Below are 19,743 nucleotides of genomic sequence, written 5' to 3' on the forward strand. Positions count from 1 at the left end.
GAATTATTTCATCAAGAATCCACGAGAGCTTTGGTGCAGTGTGATAGGAGGGAGAACATTATTTCAACCAACTACAGAAAATAACCCCAAAATGCAAAAAAATTGAATCTCTAACCAGTAAACATCCATGTTACTTTTTTAGTATTCCCTATCCTGCCCATGTTATATTTTCCATGAAAACATATGGAATGATGCTGCAGGTACACACAATAAGGCTGCTTTTTTTAAAAACAGTCAGCCAGAAATCTTTTTTAACAGTTATTCTTCTAAGGAAAGAAGCGAGTAACATCAAATGTGTTTTTTCTCCGACAACTATTTCATGATGAAAGAGAGTCTCTATTCATGTTCTCACAACCACAAACATGGAAAAAGTACTGGAGGAGAATGTGGTTGTTGACTCTTAATAATAATCGTATGTCTTTATCAAGCCAAATGCTGCAATCACATCAACTGAGCAACAAATTTAATTATATGGGAGTTACTTTTTTGAGCTCCTCACAGGTTATACTTGTTATATATGTGTGAACACAGCCTAATTTTACTGTGTGAACTAAAACAAGCCAAATTTAAAATGCCACTGACCAACCAAAAAAGACCAAATATAACTTTTTTAACATGCATTGAACACATAATGGAGTGTTGATCCCAGGAAAAGTACACAAAATTCTAAATCGAATCCCTCCCAGTGATTGGTCTAAACTCTGGCTTTGTATATCAGTCCCCACCCATCTGGCAACTAAAGTGGATGTCAACAAACTGAAATGTAAAGAGGAAATGTACGTGAGTGTTAACACAGACTCTGTAATGATAATGTGTGTGAAGATGTTGAGACAGACTGAGGCAGAGCTGTTATGTAACACTGACCAACATGATGTAAGTCTGTAGAGGAAAGCAGGCTGATCTGCCCTCAGCTCGGTCTCTCAACCTCCATATCTCCTGCTATTCTTCTCTATTCTCTCCTTTCCTTCACCTTCCTTTATTTTTCACCTTCCCTCCCTCTTCCTCTCTGTCTTTTTCTTCTCTCCACCATCTTTGTCCTTTTATTTCCTTTCTTTTCTTCTTCCTTTCCTTCTCCTCCATGTCCCTTTTCTAAATCTTTTCTTTCCTCCTTCCCTTTTCCTGTCCATCTTCAATTCTTCCTCAAGCACCTCTGTCCTTCCCTTTCCTTTTTCTTTCCTCTCCTCTTCTCCTCGTGTCTTTTTCTTCTCTCCTCTTTTCCTATCCATCTTTCATCCCTCCTCAACAATCTCGGCCTTTTCCTTTCTTTTATTTCCCTTTCCCCTCTCTCTATCTCGTCTCTCCTCTCCTTCTGTTCCTCCTCTCCCTCTTCTCTCTTTCTCTTCTTTCTTCCCTCTCGCCTTCACTCATTTTCTCATCCTCCCTCTCCTCTATTTGTTCCAGCGGTCAGCCGGTCGGTGTCCACGTGTTTTAGCCCTGTTTGTGTCTGAAAACAACAGCTGAATAAGCACACATGCACACACACATACACACATAGATAATACACAAGTCACACAGCTGTCTGGTCGTCTTCAGAAACCCACTGTTGTCCAGCAGCCTTAGTAAGCCTTAAGAAGTGAGGTGCATTTGACGCAACATTTTGTGATATCAAACAAAAGTTCTACAAAAGTAGCATTAGAATAGAATAAGTCCATAAAATCAAACCAGCAGAAACATGAAAATCACTACATTTTAATAAATAGAAGATGAAAAGAACCAGTAGCTTTGTTTTGTGCAGCAAAAAGGTCACCTGGTGGAAAATTAAATATAAACGTTCTCAGAGAACACACACACACACACTCTCGCTCTCTTTCACACACACACACACACACACACACACACACACACACACACACACGTAGAAAAAAGCAAATAGTATTGTGCCTTCGTGTGTGTGTGTGTGTGTGTGTGTGTGCGTGCGTGCGTGCGAGTGTCTGTGTGTGTTTCAAATTACTTCATGTAGCAGGGTGTGTGTTTGGCCCACAAGTCCCATTTAATTGCAGGGTCATATTATAGATGGATGTGTGTGCTTCCATTTCTGTCAACACAGCAGTTGTCCCTATGCTCAGACTGTTTGTTGGGGGAAAAAACAGTAGCATCCAAAAATAAATGGTGTGTATATACTGTATGTGTTTGTGTGTGTAGGTGTGTGTGTGTGTGTGTGTGTGCGTGTAGCTGTAAAGCTTACTTGAGAATGCGGCCAAATATAAGGCGTATCACATACAACATATTACAAGGAGTTACACAAGTTTTGAAAGGAAAGCGGAATAAGACTATAACCAAAGGTTAAATGGAAACTCTGTTGACTTTTTATTCAAGGAATTTTCTGGTGATCGACTAATTGAAGTAATTAACAAGGAGATGTGTGAAATAGCTGTTCTTTTTTCCACCTAACTTGTTTTGAAGTTGTTGCAGCTGTGAACATACAGAGGTTGGGAGCTGCCACAGAAAGAAAACTATATTTATTGCAAGTTTTGCCACATTGAGGGTCCACAATGATGTTGCATGTGTAACTTTTTGAACTCCTTCATTCTTGGTAAAATACAAATACTGTATTATGCAATTATGTTTATTGAGGAATATTCAGAAAACTGTCATCAACCTAATATCAATAGTTGAAAGTTATTGCACTCATTTTTTCAGCCTGATTTGTTAAAGGGACAGTTCACCCCAAAACCAAAAAGATATATTTAAAAAATATTAAAAATAAATAAATGTCATTAATTAATAAAATGCGTACTGCAACTTTAATACCCTCCAACCTACATGACGTCCACTTCAGGCTTTACAGTGACAGGGTTTAAGGGCTGATGACTCTGTACAGCTCTGGTCCCACAACAGGAATGTCAGCTATGTGGCCTAATGGGGCCATGGGAGGCTTAACAGTCCAGTGGTACAGCCAGGGAGGAGAGTGGAGACTGGCTTTCAATATGACTATAAATGTGTGTAATGTACCACACATTAGTGTAATGATACCTGCTCTCTATGACATTCCAGGCACTGAAACCTGCAGGCTTGACAGTGCATCATCACATTGGTGGAGGACTTGGGTTATAGTTTAGCAGAAGGTGTAACTTAGAGTATGCAAAGGACTAGCCAGTGAATGTAATCAGTGAAACGTCCTAATGTACATAAAAACACAAAGCGTATTAGTGGGTGTGTGTGACATCGTCACAAAAACAACACTCTGGGAAAAGTTAATACCAGCTAAGAGGCAGAGCTCAAGAAAAAGCGGCATTCTGACTAAATGTTTTTTCTAAGAAAGCAAACGCACTGTGTGGTAAACATACAACGTCAGTTACTTCATACGTTTTGACGTGCCATTTCACCACATCATCAGTGAGTCATGCATTCACCAAATTCCCACATAAATATACTGTGAAGTTTTTTCTTGTGTTTCTTTTTTTGACTTACAGAAATTATTTTTTAGTCAGTTGATGTTATTTATGGTCATACAAAGAAATTCATTTTAAAAATGCCCAATGAAAGTTTGCTAACTCTGAAACCTGAGATATCTCAAGTGTTTTAACCCCCTCTTTTCACGTTGTGCGTTGTCTTTTACAGAAAAAGCTCCAGTGGCTGATGCAGAGGAAGTGCAGAAGGCCGACGTCTCCTCCACAGGACAGGGTGTTATTGATAAAGACGCCCTTGGGCCCATGATGCTGGAGGTATGTTCAGCCAACCTTAAGTCTGCCTACGTTATCATGGTCTGAGAAAAGAGTTTAAAGGTCAAAGCGATAGTGACACAAAACAGAACATCTGCTGAAGGTGTAATGATGACACCAAGAATGACTATTCAAACAAATATTTCTGTTGCCATCAGTGGCCTTTAATTGACCTACGAAGTAGTCACATTTTCACAACTGACACAACACAGGGGAAGAAGTGAACAGTTTGAATTAAATAATCTTATATTTCCAAATGGGGCAGTACACCATCATTTTCTGTAATATGAGAATGATTGTGAGAGCTCTTGTTTTGCTTCAAATGCTGCCATCATAACAGTGCAATTGATGCAAAAGTGCAAACATTGAAAAGGTAATCTGTCTTCAGCAAGGCTGCAGGTTTTTCATGTAACTTGTTGTCTGAAAAACATTTAGAGGTGGTGGAGTGTCTTTCTGACTTTAAATGGCATTGCACAGAGATAAGAGTTCCTCTGGCAAGCGGCAATGCCGTCATCAAGCCTACTCGAGTGTGTGTGTGTGCGTGTGTGTGTGTGTGTGTGTGTGTGCGTGGTGACGTATAACATCCCAATGAGGTATAAATACCTCTCTGAAAAGCCAGATTAGAAGAGGAGGGGAGGAGCTTGACCACACACACGGTCTATATATCTATATATAGCTTTCATCAGCCGCAACATTGGCTGAGGTTTCATCCAGGTTTGCCAAGACCCTTTCTGTTCTATTCTATTCCATTGTATTCTGTTTTATTCTAGTCTACACCAGCGTTAGGATGATTAGGATGATAAGCAGGCAGACATACAGTAGGAGGCTTGTCTAGACATGTGGCAGGCTAAAGGACACATCACAGTACATATACTGTAGGTGGAAAATGTTGAGTTGAATGAAAGAGTGAAAAAAGACACACAAAAACACACACATACACACACACACAGTGCTAGAGACGCCACTGTAGACTTGTTGTAATACCTTAAATTATAATAGCACACTGCAAGTTACTGCCTGATATTTTTTGTGACATAATTAAGTTTTGTTTTAAGTTTTTATACATTTTCACGCAAAAAACCCCCCCAGCTTTATTTTAAAAGGAGCAGATATTTTGAAACACATTTTATGTCCACATAGATCCAAAATTGTTGCATTTGCTCCTGTAAGAACACACTGTTTACTGTAGTGTACAGTAAATAAGGTCCACAGGTGGCATACGTCATAACAAGCTTCTGGTAATAAAGTGTGAAGACAAAAATTTAAGCATCATGCTGATCAAATGCCAAATTTGCTTATATAAAATGACAATAAATGGTTAATCTTTGAATGGTATCTTGTAATATATTTTTAGCAGGTAGCCAAAGTGGAGGAGTAACAACTCGAGTTTCACATTCACTTATATTAATTGAGGCTAATCAGCTTCGGGTGGAACGTTCAGATGACCTTTAATTAACATCCACTCTCCCCTCTTTATCCCTTTTACCTTCTTCGGTCTTTTTCTCTTGTTTCTTTCCCTCCTGCTGGTCTTTTACATTTGCTTCTTCCTCTAATCTCCCTCTACCTTGTCTTCTTCCTCCTTTCCTTCGCTCTTCCCTCTCACTTTCTCTTCTTCCTTTTCTCTCTCTCCAAACTTCCCCAATATCCTACCCCTCTTTTTTTTATATTTCCGTTTTCTCCTCTCTGCTTTTATCTCTACTTTCCACCTCTTCTGTCTGTCCAACCATCTCCTCTTTCCCCGCTGCCTTCCTGTTTTGCTCTTCATTCCCTCCCTTCATCTCCTTTTCCCTGTCTCCTCTGTCCCACTTTTTCCTCAGGCCCTGGACGGCTTCTTTTTTGTGGTCAACATGGAGGGCAACATAGTGTTTGTCTCGGAGAACGTCAGCCAGTATCTACTTTACCAGCAGGAGGAGCTGATGAGCACCAGTGTATACAGCGTGCTGCATGTTGGAGATCACGCCGAATTCGTCAAGAACCTCCTGCCCAAGAGCGTGGGTAAGAACCACAGAAAGTTTACTGGAACATGGTCTGATGGAGGAGCGATTTCAGATAATGTGAAATGTTCCCTAGCCACCATATTGGCGGTCCTTAACTGTTTGTGGCAGTGAATGAGAATTTTTGCTTTATTTCTGAACTTACGGCTCTGCCATCATGACAGAACCTGGTCACTTTTTCCTGCTTTTGGTAGTTCACAGCACGTAAAAGAATGGGGAAAATTCTCCTTAGCTAGATGATCAAGATCAAACAGGCCTGATTTAATACCTGTCTTTTAGTTCCCGCATCTAATTAGCTCATGTTAAATGTCTAGTAGCAGTTAGTAGTTAATAGTTTCTTGTCAACAACATTACCTGCTTTGCTAATTGAACTTTTTGTGTAGTTAACTAGCCACAGTGTAGTCTGGTCAACACTGCCCACTCTTCTCAAGTGACAATGCAGAGAATGCACATTGCTGTGAAGCTGTCTTGTCTTTAGCCCTAGTCTCTTGTCCAAACCACTAAATTAACTTGAACAAAGTGTTAGCTAGCTGTTAAACCAGTAGTTTTGTGTAGCAGAGTAAATAATGTTAATGTTATGTTAATATTTGATTGACAGACCTCTGTCTCCACAAGCTCACAGAGGTCTGGAGAATTTGGAGAAATTTAGGCACAAGATCAATTTGAAAGAACACAGTTGGTTACAGGTATACTACAAACCTATAATTTCATGCTACAGAGAGCCCAACCAGTGTTGCTGTTTCCAGAGGAGGGCACTTAAAAAACAGCTAACTGAATGGCTGTATAAGTATTTCCATTTTCCAGCGTCTCATTGCCCCAGTATTCTTTGACAGACCTTGATGAAAAAGATTTAGCTAAGTGCTAAATCCCATTAATAATGTGTGCAGCTTCTCTGTTCAACTAGCTACACACTAAAATTGTTAAAATTTTGTTAGCAAGTGAGATACTTTATCAGGGGTTCTCAGTCAAATGCCACATAGCCATTTCTGTCTCGTCTTTGCGAAACACCAGACCACTTTAGATAAATCTACTATTATCGACTGTTTTTGCGATATAGGATGTGGCAGTTTGGTGTTGCGTACATATGTGTGTTAGCACTTTTATTTAACATGCTAATGTTGGCAGCTTCTAATGTCTCGTCTTTGTTTCTGTGTCTCTCTGTATCTTCCAGTCAATCATCGCAGCAGTGATTCGTCCAACAGGAACAGCCACACCTTCAACTGTCGTATGTTGGTCAACCCTTATGCCGACGGTGAAGCCCGGCTGGCGTCTGACCAGCAGGACCTATCACAGCAGAAGTACGAGACCATGCAGTGTTTTGCTGTCTCCGAACCCAAGTCTATCAAGGAAGAGGGGGAAGGTATTGTCTCTAATTTACATTATCATATGCAGTTTTCACTTTGTCTCTCTTGCCTTTACTGTTTTACTCCATCTTTGTTGTTTCTCTTTCTTTTTCAATGTCTTATTTCTTTTATTTATTTAGTTTCTCCTTTTCTCTGTCCCTACATCTCTCTCTTGGTCTTTTATTTGGATTGAAATTGTCAATTTTTCTGATTCAGCCTTTTTCTTTTCTATTTTCCCTCTCTTTCTGTCTTTTTTGTTGCTTCCCTTTTGCACACACACTTGTTATTTCCATGTCTCTCTATTTGTTTCTCAGTCTTCTCAATTTTGCCCTTCCACTCCTACATGTTCTTTCTCGCTGTTATTTTCTTCTTTCTCCATCTTTCTATCTATGTCTTGACTTCCTGTCATTTTCCCATCACTTTTTCCATCCCCACTTTCCCAGTCTCTTGTGTCCTGTCCTCCTTTCATCACCACTCCTCTCTACTTTTCCTCCCATCAACTGGGAGAGACTAATTAGTGTGTGGTACTTTGTCATCTTCCCATCTTATCTTATCAAACACATATACACACTAGGGAAAATAATCTGTCTGGCACTCTAATTTTAGATGTCTGACAACCAGATATTGTGCCAATCTCTCCCCCGACAGTAGGAGGCTGTCTGGTGGACAGACTGAGGGCTGTAGGTTGAGACTGACGTTTAGACTGATGTTAAAACTCAGGATTAGTCTGAGATTGGGAGGTCTTGACTTCCATGTTGAGGCTGAGGTTGGTGTTCATGCTGAGTTTGATTTCAATGAAAAGTATGGTTAACATGTGGCTATGGTTGAAAATGAGGATGAGAATGACGTTTAGATCAAGGTTTGGGTGGATTTGAGTTTGAGATTGATGTTGTAGCTGCAGTTGTTGTTGAGGATGAATTATGAATTATGTAGAGTGCTGTGGCTAATGCTAGGTTTAAGGTGAAATCTGTAAGCCGTATTTATGGTCGATGCAAGGGGTTAACAGGAGTCCCGCCGTAGATACCTATGGTGCAGGCTGGGATTTATAGCTCAGTGTCAAATTTCTCCTAGACGCTATATCATACATGATGAGGCCGTATTGAGCTTTAATTAAATTCTCCACAGTAACTGTGTTTACTTTCTTTCATTCACTTTCTGATATGAGAAATGGTGGGAAGGTCTGCCTTGTTTTATCACTGAATATTTCATGACTATTCCATGCGGTTGTTTTATTTACTTTGTTTCCTACACTGGGATAGAGGAAGGTTTGCAGTGGAGAAGGCTTTGCTAGATGTGTTACTAAAAAGGAGGATATAGCTTCACTGCCATTTCAACTTCCTCAGTGTCATCTTCACTCTCAACAAGAAACTTGTAGGAGAAATCACAGGCAGCCCATGCTGACCAATCACAGTTCTTAAGATTCCCACGTCTCACATTATTGAAGATGCACATCATCAGCCATACATGCAAATCAAGCTTGATTGTCAAGCTTCGGATTAGGTTGAAGCTGGGGTTAAGGTTGATGTTAAATTTAAAACAGTGACTGAGGTGACTCAAGTAAAACAGTGACTCAAGTTTGAAACTGGGATTAAGATTCAACTAGTATTGACTTTTGAAATGAGAATGACGCTGCAGTTTCATTGATGTTTGGGTTTATGTTGGATTTAACATTGTGACTGATATGAGGTTGAGGTTGAGACTGTGATTGTATTAGTCTGCAGTGTGCCACCGGAATAACTATGGACACATTATAAAATTAAAAGTAAAAAAAACAGTAACAGACAGATTGACTTACATGTAAAATACAATTGCAAAGTCAAATTTAAAAATTATTATTAAAAATGTATTTTTTAAATTCCATTTACTTATGAGTCTGCCTATTATATTCCATCTCATCATTTATTTGTCTCCTGGGGTAACATTTACAGTTTCCATTTTGGGATTGCTTTAATTTAAAGACACATAAGCTGTGTGCCACCTAAAAATTAAACTGACGGAGCAACAACAGGAGCCCTGTTTGGTCAGACACATAACAGCTGATCAATTAATCACCAATGAATCACTTGCTGTTTAAATTCATCAATTTATTAACTGATTATGATTAAACAAAGTAATATCCAGTGGCATCCTCCAGACTCCATAGGACTGAGGTGAGACTGTTAAGGATGGAATTGAAGATTTTATTTAAAGGTGATGTTGAGGTTAAAGCTGGTGTTCAGAGCTTGGACTCAGGTCTGAGTTTGCTCTTTGAAGCACACATTATCTCTGTGAAGGTACAGACAGAAAGACCGACAGTATGAGGAATAAGGCAGACCATAAGGCAGACCTGTTGCCTTGTGTTTTTAATAATGGAAGCTTTGAAGCTATAACAGGTGGGGAGCCAGGCCACCCAAGAGAGGGAGAGTGAGCTCACAGTTACCTATAAACACACACACTTAGACACAGAATGGTAACCTTTTAGAGTTTTAACCCCCATCAAAGTAAAAAGGCAGTCACAATTGAAATCCCATTGTTGTTGTAACAGCCCCACTCTCTTCCACCCTACCCTTATTCTTATATTCGTGCTATATCCCATTGCATTTAGGTGTAGTATGTGTTAGTGAAAGATTATTTTAACCCATACTTCTCCAAACATGCAGATTTCCAGTCATGTCTCATCTGTGTGGCAAGAAGAGTCCCCGTCAAAGAGAGACCTGTGATGCCCACGTACGAGAGCTTCACCACTCGACAGGACCTTCAAGGTAGGACTGGAGGGGGAGGTTCTACTGTTAATAGGTCATGTGATCAATGTAGATCAGTGTAGTGTTGTGTCAATATATAATAACCAATAACCCCCGTGGACATTGGTATGTTGTCAGTTGTTTGAAAACATTACCAATTTATAATCAGTTTTTTGTTATGAGGTCAGGAATGAGTTTGAATCAGTGTGTGCGAACCTTGTAGAATTGTTGGTGCCTTGCTCAAAGATACTTCAGCAGGGTGGATGCTTGCTGACATAAGGGCTGGAACTCTGGTTAAGTGGTAGTTACACTACAAAGTAATTACCCTACTGCTCTATAAAAGGCAAACATCTAAAACATGACAGTCATCTTTTAACATCAGGTCTTCTACCTGTCCAGGTAAGATCACGTCCCTGGACACCAGTCTGCTGCGTGCATCCATGAAGCCGGGCTGGGAGGACCTGGTTCGACGTTGCATTCAGAGGTTTCACCTGCAGAATGACGGGGAGATATCCTTCGCCAAGAAACACCAGCAAGACGGTGAGTAAGACAACTCAGAGCTCATCCTGCAGCCCGTTACTGATTAACTAAACAGAATTTTGCAGCCTAAACATGCTAATTATAATACAAAACGCTTTTCATTCTTTTGGTTCTTGTTGATTCTTTCAATTCTTTAGGTTCAAGGTGGACTTGTTGAGGGTTCATGTCTTGCTCAGTGGCTGTCAGTCATGTGTTATGATGTTGATGAGATTTTTGTCGTAATAAGTGCCATTTTCCGTCTATGTCTCTTTGCAGTGTTGAGGAACGGCAATGCGCTCAGCCCTCTGTACAGATTCTCCCTGGCAGACGGCACCATCGTCTCAGCTCACACCAAGAGCAAGCTCGTCCGATCCACAGCCACCAACGAACCACAGCTCTACATGTCCCTGCACATCCTGCACAGGTACCAGCAACTAAAGTAAAGTTTCTCTGTGTCTCTGTTAAATAACTTTTTTCCCCCAAAGTAACTTTTCTTAAAACTGACTTTCCAGTCAGTTTGAGAAAACTATCATTTTAAGACGTAATGACTTTAATTACATAGTAAGATAGATATTATTTGCAGCATATCTCCTCTTCTTCAGTCGGTCTGTTTGTCTATTATAAGTTCTCTCTCAGTGTTTGTGGTTTCCTCTTGATTTGGACAAAGGGGGGACACAGCAGTGTGGATTAAGAACCAAGAGCCTGTTATTCAGAGCCACCACCACATGTATTGACCAAAACTGACACAATCACTACTAGTCAGTTCAGTCTACAGTACCACCATCCCTCCCTCCCACCACTGGGAACAACTGCGACTCAACCAGCATCTAGCCTTTGGTATGATCATTCAGAGTCAGGAATTGGACAGTGGTCAGAAAACAATGCCAGGACTGTAACCCAGAGCATTCAGGGATCAATGGCGAGAACTTGGCCCTTTTACTTCCACAAGTTTCACATTCAAAATTATCGCTCTAGCACTCAGCACAATCAGAGCTTTGTGCGTTTGGTGTGGGGCTGAAGCCAATCCATGTTTAAAGCTCTCTCTCTGTTACAGCTTTAGGCCTTGTTACAACTTTGTTTTCTCAGTTTTGTACACTGTTTAAGAGCTGCTCTCTGTTCTACTTTATAACAGAACTGATTGAAGCTGAAAGAAAGGGAGTTAATGAACCTCTCCATGGTGTAATTTTTACTTAGTCCAAAATCCTATTCACTACTTTTAATAGACATTTAATGAAAATCACAAGTTAGAATATCACTGTTAATACTTAAATACTGGGCCACTTTTTCTGAAGTGGCAGATATCAAAATTTCAAAATTAAACAGTTTTATATCAATTATTTACCCTAGTCAAGAATTGAGCAGGAAGGTTCTTGACCTTGGAAACGGTAGTTTGTCCAAAAAAAATAATCTTAACTCAAGGTCCACTTCCTAGCTTTTCTTTTAGCTGTCCACCGCTACTCATTTCATCCCTCTCTTTTTTTTTTGTAAGTCAAAAATTGTGTTCTAAAAATGGCTAAACCCTGAGCAACATGAGCACTGTAAAACCAATATATACATATGGCCACTGAGCCATCGTATAGACAGAATGAGCCATTCTCAAATCTGATTGGCCAGCAGATGTCCATTAATTTCTTGTGACACACAATGTATACTTGTGAAACACTTTTCTGCTATTAGCTGTTTGGTGTTTAGCTACATTTTGCCTTGTAACCAAGTATCAGTAATTCTGAGGTACAAGAACTATATTTATGATGTCGAAAAAGTAAGATAAAAACATTGTTATATACTGTAAATAAATGAACAACTGATATTTTCAAATTGATTACAGATGGTAGCTTGTTGCCAAGTGGCCTTGGTTAAAGAGGGGTTATTAGGAAAAGGTCAAGAGTATGTGCACACTGGATTATAACTCACAAACTTTATTACACTGAACAAGCAACGTTTTGACCCTACCTGGTTTTCATCAGGTAAATGGCGACATGATAAAGGGAAAGATTTAATAAAGGCAAACACTCCAGATACATTGTAAAAAAAAAAAAAGTCATAGAAATCACAAACATTTTCACATAGAAAATATGTTAGTATATTTGAGAAACAAAATTAAAGGGGGATACAGCATAATACAAAAGGATATGTATGTATTGTAGTTACAAGATGACCATAAGCGGTATAATACCTTCTGAAGTGGATGCTCCATGATTATAATGAATTCCACTTCACTTAAGATGGTTCTTTGCCTCCACGTCATCCACATTGCAGCTCTTCCACAGCTGTGCTGTTTACCAACAACATCATTCTCAAAATTCATACGTCAACACATGTTTACACATGCAGACTGCTAATGTACAACCAGCGCTCCCCCGGAGTGGGTCTGATTCTTGTCTGTTTTCTTTTCCTTTCAGGGAGAACATGGCTGGCATGACCACAGACATACCTGGCAGCCAGGGCATGGCCAAGCCAATGACCCCAACCAATGTGGGTGGTCCCTCCCCTTCGCCTGATGCCAGTGTCACCAGCAACACCCACCACTCCACATCTGCCTCCGGTGCCCCTGGACGTGGTTTTGGGGCTGTATCCGGTCGGGCGCCCACACCTCAGGGAAACAGCCATGCACTCAAGCTGGGCAGCCCTTCAGCCCAGGGAAGCCTCAGCGTCACCTCAGGGGCCCAGGGTGCCATGTTGTCTCCTCGTCATCGCCAGAGCCCAAGTATGGCAGCTAGCAGCAGCAGCTGTAGTAGCCCTCACCTCCCCCAACATCCCCCTGGTTCTTTCTCTCCTGCAGCTGGCCTCCACTCGCCAGCATCCGTATGCAGCAGTATGGGAAATGGCCAAGGGTTCAACTCCCTTAGTGCGTTGCAGGCCCTCAGCCAGGGCCACAGGGTTTCCCAGGGACTCACCGAGGGGCAGCATCCAGAGTCACCTGACAGAAAGCCGATTGGCCTTCAGAGTCCTCTTCACAGCAGCAGCAACGGTAACCAACAAGCCAAGAACAATCTCAGCTTAGAGACTGACTTATTTGGAACTTTTGGGGAGCAGCAAGACTTGTTTTCATCACAAAACCAGGAGTGTGAGCAGGGAGAGACTAAAGACGGTGACTCTGAAAGCTTTAGAGGTGATGGAAGCTTAGGGGAGCTCGGCGACGCCCCAAATCGCCTTCTGAACACAAAGGGGCACACTAAGCTGCTCCAGCTTCTCACCACCAAATTAGAACCTTCTGATCCCTGCTCATCACCGCCTCTGGGGGACGACCAGGACTGTAAGGACCAGCTGGGTGGGATCGGGGGTGTGGGTGGGGCTGGGCACAACAACCACTCCACCTCGTTGAAGGAGAAACACAAAATTCTCCACAGGTTGCTGCAAAACAGCACATCACCCGTGGAGTTGGCCAAGCTAACGGCTGAGGCTACTGGGAAAGACCCAATTGGTCCAGAATCAGCTGCAGGGGACAACATGGCCGCTCTAGGTGAACTCTGCACAAAACAGGAGCCAGGGAGCCCCAAAAAGAAGGACAATGCTTTGCTTCGCTATCTGTTGGATAGGGATGATAACGGCATCCTGGATAAAGCCATCAAGATGGAACCTGGTGATGGATCAAAGCTGTCCAACATTAAGACAGAGAAACAGGAAGCAGGTTTCAACATGGCGGACCAGGTCAGTGTTGTTGATAGTAATATTCATGGTTTGTGCTGCAACGATTAATCTGCCAGTGAATTGACAGAAAATTATTCGCCAGCAATTTTGATAATCAGTTAATCATTGAAGTAATTTAGAATGCAAAAATGCCAATGTGGTATATAGCCATGTGGTAAAGGATCACAGTCACAATCTCCTTAGTCTCCCCTTACAGAGGAAAAGTTCTGTCAAACGCACAGAAATGTACAATATATCTTAGTGACTTTGGCACAGTAATTAATATAATGGTACAGAGACAATAGGGTTTGAGATGCAATTCAGAACTAGACTTTGGCTCTCTCCGCCTTTCCCAACCCTTCACTAAAAAGAAATTCAACCCTTAAAATAAAGTCTTCAAAACTGGAACTCTGACTGCTAACTCCCCTCATGCTAACTGTGAGATTCAGACTCCTTAAACTGTTGTGACGCAATCAGCTAGATAGTTTTAGTCGAGACAAGAATGGTGTTTCAGAGTAATGTTTCTTTTCCCTCACAAACAATCTTAAGCTGACAACAGTCAAAAGTTAATTTTTTGCCTTCTGTCAAGTTACTTGAAATGTGAATTAGCGACAGCTGGCATAATCTGTTCAAATGTTCAATATGAGATTTGTTAGTGGCAGAGTTTAGCAAATGCAGGCCATCGAAACCTAGTCCTACAGACACCCTGTCCTTAACATAACGTAAATTTACATGTAAACCATGCTAAAATTTAGATTAGTAATGTAAGCCTACTAATAGTTAGCATTTTAACAGCTGATGGCAGGCTGTCAGGAGTTAGTACACTCCCTGAAACACAAGCTGCTCTGGCAAGGGAGTCAGAGGAGTACTGTTTAAACTTTAGTGTGTGTGAGTGAGAAAAAGGGAAACCAAGAGTGTATTGGAATACATACAGGTTATGTGTGTTTATGTTACATTGAGAGTGTTTATATACTGTATTTGAAACATAAGAGGCTCTTGCAGGAATAGCAGAGGACTTCTGTTCATATGACTCAGCATGTAGGTGTGTTTGTATGTGTTTGTATCCCTGTATGTGCAGTATGTCTGTATGTACATAGGCTCTTTGTTTGTTGTACTGTGTGTGTAAAAAATGTACATGTGTGTACAAACCTCCCAGACGAGTACAAAGTACAACAAAACTCCAGTTTCTAAAAATGTACTTCCAGTGGTATCTAGTGATGCAGATAATTTTGGTTTTATTTGAACAGGTTTTGACATATCCCTCTGAGATTTCCTTTTCCACCCCACGGTTACTCTGGATAATCCACAGACCTCTCTGTGAACAATTTTCAATCAAACTAGAAGAAATTGTCCCTGTGGAAACTGTTGACAGCGATTGGGGCTTAAATGGAGTATGTTCAAGAGTTTGTTTGCTTGATAAACAAACAGGTTCACAACCCTCCTCCCTAACTGACTTGAATATGCTTTGGTGAACATGTATCTACTAAGGATGGAAATTAATTTGATGATAATGACACATAGAAATAATTTGACATACTTAATGGTTTAGCAGTGAGATGTATGTAGTGCAGACTGGAGTGTCTACTAACAGTGACAGCCAGAGGTTAACTTGTGGCAGCGGTTACATTAGAATGGGTCCAGTGTGAGTTGAATGCGTGTTTAGTAGAACCGCATCATACGTGTGTCTCTTGTTCGAAAGGGGTATCAATACATCACATTAATCCATATTGGTTGCTGCTTACCTGTCCCGCTTCAGCGCCACCCAGGCTACACTTTTTTGTCCTCATTTGGATTTTGATTGGTAAACCCAAATTCAGCAGTAAACCCAAACAAACTAATGGTTTCACTCCCTCTCTTGCAGTTATTGCTTAGTTTAAACACAGCAAACTGTAGCCAGTTCAGAGTGTTGTTGTGCATTGACATAGTTGAAGTTAGTTCCAGGAAGTGGTCGAAGGAGGACGGCTGAGGTTCAAAAGTCTGACGTCCTCAGAGACAAAGGCGACACTCCTACCAACAGTTGTGCCTCCGGACAGCGGAGGCTGCTGCCGGAGGGCAGGTGGTCATTCACAGGCTCCCATCCTGGATGGCTTGGTTTGTAGTTTGTAGAATAAGGTGATGCTTTGTTGAGCTGGTCTCGATGATGCCAGGGACATGCTTTTTCAACTGAGGTTAAAGGCCCTTTTAGATACAACGCGACAACGGCACCACTGCGCTCTGAAACCCATTAATTCCAACGGCTCGCACCACGCAACAACGGCTTTTCGCACCAAAGTTTAACACAAATCGTGTTGTGTCAGGGCCTAAGGCTGTTGAGATGATATTCCATTTTCCCAGAATAAGGAACAGAACAGGAAGAACAGAAAGACAGAGTCAAATTAGAAAAATAAAGAATAAAATTTAAAAAAACATGAGGGGCAGAGTGTGTGTGTGTGTGTGTGTTATGAGAAAGCGCAGTAGAACATGTGAAAGTATGTGTTGTGTATCCGGGTTACAAAGTGTGTGTTTGTGTAAGACTGTGTACATACATTTCATAGTGTGTACATTTTTATTACAGTGTATTTGTTCTAGTGCGTATCAGTTGTATGTGTGTGAGAAAGCCACCATGTGTCAGTGTGTATAATTTCTTAGTGTGTAATTTTGTGTTAAAATATGTCTTGCTGCTGCTGAGTAACATACATCTGTGTATTATTTGTGTATTATGAAGTCTCCATGACCTTATTCAACATCATCTTTCACACAAAATGTGCAGCTTGCATGAAATAGAGCGTAGGTGAAGAGCATTGTGCAAAGCATTACCCATTCCAAAAGACTCTGCTACCTTGCTACAGAATATAGTGAATTTAGCATGTAGAGTATGTTAAACACAATATAAATGTTCTTCCCATCCTCTATGATATTTTCTGCCATGCTTAACTGAGAGATGTTAAAATTTGACTTCTCCTCCATTCTTTTCTACAGTGGAAAGTTGAATTTAGTTGAGCTTTAGCCTCTAAACCTGGCAGAAAATCAAAGCAGTGAGCACCCCTATGGCAGTTGCTTAGGAGAGGGCAGCAGCAATCTCCATTGAAAATAATGTCCTTTGTCTGCACAATGTTGCACTTGCGTGTTTGGTGTGAAATCCTAGTAAGACTTAAAGATTCCACCAGTAAGGTATGGCTTTTTACTAACATCTAGTGGCAGCTGTGGGAAACCACAACAGAGTTTGCAAAATTTTATTCTATTATTTATTTAATCTATTACAATGCCCAATGTTTTTCAAAGCAAATTCAAGTTTTTTTTTTGCTAGCAAATTTCAAGCTTGCTACCTGTTAGCTAACTGATACTGTATCAAAATTAAACCATTGGATGTTTGTCCGACAGCAATGCTGAAGTTTAATATACTGCATAAACAAGGTTAGCTACATCGCAGGTTCTTCACCTGTCCAACAAAAACTGGATAAGTTTAGGGGACATGCCCCACACAACCCCCATTTGAAATTATGCCCTTGATGTGTGTGCAATGGCCATGCTGTGTTCACCATGTATGTGTATGTGTGTTTGTGTGTGTGTGTGTGTGTGTGTGTGTGTGTGTGTGTGTGTGTGCGCATAGACACTGGCAAAACAGAGCTGTGACTGTGTGTCTTACTGTACATCACACATGACCTCATTAGGGCCGGCAGTTTATTTTTAGCTCCTCCTCTATTCATCAGCCAAAAGGCCGGAGGAAACCATTCCTGTCTGTGTATGTGTGTGTTGGGGGGATGGTGTTAAATTACACTGTAATACTGAGTTTGCCTGAGTTTTTGTTCTCATCAAAAAGTCAATATCAGATTTCATGTTTTCATTTCTGAAAGTTTCTTTTCACATTTTGTTTCATTTTTGTTATCTCGCTCCTTATCCATGATACCATTTAGTTATTTCTATGTTAAAATAAAGGAGTTGAAATTGTATATTAAGACCCAATTGGGGAAACAGAAATCTACATTTTCAAAAATAAAAAAACAGGATTTCTAATCATGACAGTCAGGAGTCCGAAATGCAGCCAGCTTCAAGTTTTTCTCAGATACAATTTAAGTCCTTGAATTTCAGCAGACAAATCCTTAAAGGTGGGGTATGCGATTCTGGGGAAATCCAATGTCACGACAAATACCATGATTTAGAGCGAACAACGACACAGCAAGTATTGCAACTAACATTAGCTATAGGTTGTGGGTTAGTAAACTGTTGCTACAGTTGCTGCTGCGAAGCTAACAGCCAGAGAGGACAAGACGGTTTCCCAGAGCCAGCACAGCCGCTCCAGACAGCGATACTCACAACTCTCCTGCTACTATAGCTAACATCACAACAGCAGCATATCTTGGCAAACTAGAAAGTAAGCTGAATGTCCGTGGGCAAGTCATTTAACGTTACCTGACGCACAAATCATGGCTGGAATCATGTTGTGTGGCTCAGTCCGAGCCACTTTCTTTAATTCCTCATTTACAGAGCCAGGGCTGTGTACAGACACCAGAGGTTTTTTCAGCGCACACACTGAACGGACAGCTAGCAGACCGTGAGGAAATATTCGCTGAATTTGACAAAAAGACGTGTATTGGATTAGAATCGCATACCCCAGCTTTACATGTCATTGGGACTTCCTTGGAATTGATATCAAGTATATATGGAAACCCAGTTGAAATTAAGTGCTGTCCCAGGATGATTTCTTTTAAAGGTTTGGTTATACGAATTTGGCACATTGGTGCTAAGTTGTGGTTTATTTTTTTCAATGTAAAAATGTTCACATTTTTGTAATGTTTTGCTCCAGTTAAGCTCATCATTTAATGCAATAAACTACCTATCTTCTAATCCTGTTTTTTCCTGTGAATGATCTCAGACCAGTGAGTTGGAGGACCTGCTGGAGGACCTGCAGAGTGGCGGCCAGCAGCAGCTATACGTGGGCCAGCCCCCAGTCAGAAGACCAGCCTCCTCTTCGACCTCCTCTTCCTCTGTGCTGGCTGGTTCCTCTGTGGACAAACAGACCATCATCAGCAACATCCTGCAGATGACAGACAGCAGCAGCAGCCCCCCCAACCAGCACAGAGCCTTCCCTCCCGTCAGCCCTGCAAGTATGTCTGCAACACTGTGCTTGTGTCAGTCTGGAGAGTTAATTTGATGATTTCTGGCTCTTAAAGATGTTTAGAATTGGACAAATCTTTATAATCTCTATGCGAGAATATCTTTGTCTCAGGATATGCACAATACTGTATATAACAAATAGAAAAAGGAAATAACTTGTCTTCCTCCCAGCAGGCTTTAATGGTGCCAGGCTGGGCCAACCAGGTCGAGGTGCTCCTCCAGTCAGAAGCACGTCTCTGGAAAGCAGTATGGGCCCCAACCCCAACCCCAACGCTGGCAGGCCATTTCCTCCTCAGCACAGGAACAATGGCCCCTACTCCGTACTGCAGCAGCAACAGCAGCAAGGCATGATGGGAACCCACGCAGGCATGGCCAATCAGGCTGCAATGGCCAATCCAGGTCAGGCAGGAAAAGAAATAGTATCTCGTCGGTCTTGCCTAAAAATACTGTTGTGATTCTGGTGCAGCTTTTTGAACAAATACTTATATATATTATATTATCTTATGCAGTTTTGGCTTTACAGCACTTTGGGATACATGTGTTTTATTTACTGAAATATCCTTATAACGATTTTTTCCCCCCCTTTCGAAGTAAATAAGAAGTAATGCAGATGTAGGGCTATATCCAGGTGAATCACTGGAAAATTACATAGAGTTCAAGAACATTCTTGAATCAAGTCGTTTTGCATCAGATACATATCTCCTTCTAAGAAAAATAAGGTTTTAAGATTCTGTACCGGTATTGTATAAAATTACTCCAACAATCTCAAAATGTGATTATT

At 41.0% G+C, this 19,743-nt stretch overlaps 1 protein-coding gene across 5 annotated transcripts in view; it reads left to right on the top strand.

The window, feature by feature from the left end:
- LOC122886639 (nuclear receptor coactivator 2-like) overlaps positions 1–19,743 on the top strand; it is a 61,155-nt gene that overhangs the window by 27,771 nt on the left and 13,641 nt on the right. For 4 of the 5 annotated variants that reach the window (XR_006380403.1, XR_006380400.1, XR_006380401.1 and 1 more), the window contains exons 4-12: positions 3,562–3,665; positions 5,480–5,657; positions 6,828–7,016; positions 9,639–9,740; positions 10,119–10,259; positions 10,515–10,662; positions 12,641–13,889; positions 18,721–18,952; positions 19,134–19,361. Coding sequence is in view for 1 of the 5 variants with exons in the window: in XM_044219066.1 (XP_044075001.1) it covers positions 3,562–3,665; positions 5,480–5,657; positions 6,828–7,016; positions 9,639–9,740; positions 10,119–10,259; positions 10,515–10,662; positions 12,641–13,889; positions 18,721–18,952; positions 19,134–19,361 (2,571 nt within the window). In the remaining 4 variants the exon portion in view is untranslated. The remainder of the gene's footprint in view (positions 1–3,561; positions 3,666–5,479; positions 5,658–6,827; positions 7,017–9,638; positions 9,741–10,118; positions 10,260–10,514; positions 10,663–12,640; positions 13,890–18,720; positions 18,953–19,133; positions 19,362–19,743) is intronic. The other variant, XR_006380402.1, reaches the window with a different exon arrangement.

Source organism: Siniperca chuatsi, linkage group LG13 (assembly GCF_020085105.1).
Source record: "Siniperca chuatsi isolate FFG_IHB_CAS linkage group LG13, ASM2008510v1, whole genome shotgun sequence".
NCBI classification, from domain to species: Eukaryota; Metazoa; Chordata; class Actinopteri; order Centrarchiformes; family Sinipercidae; genus Siniperca; species Siniperca chuatsi.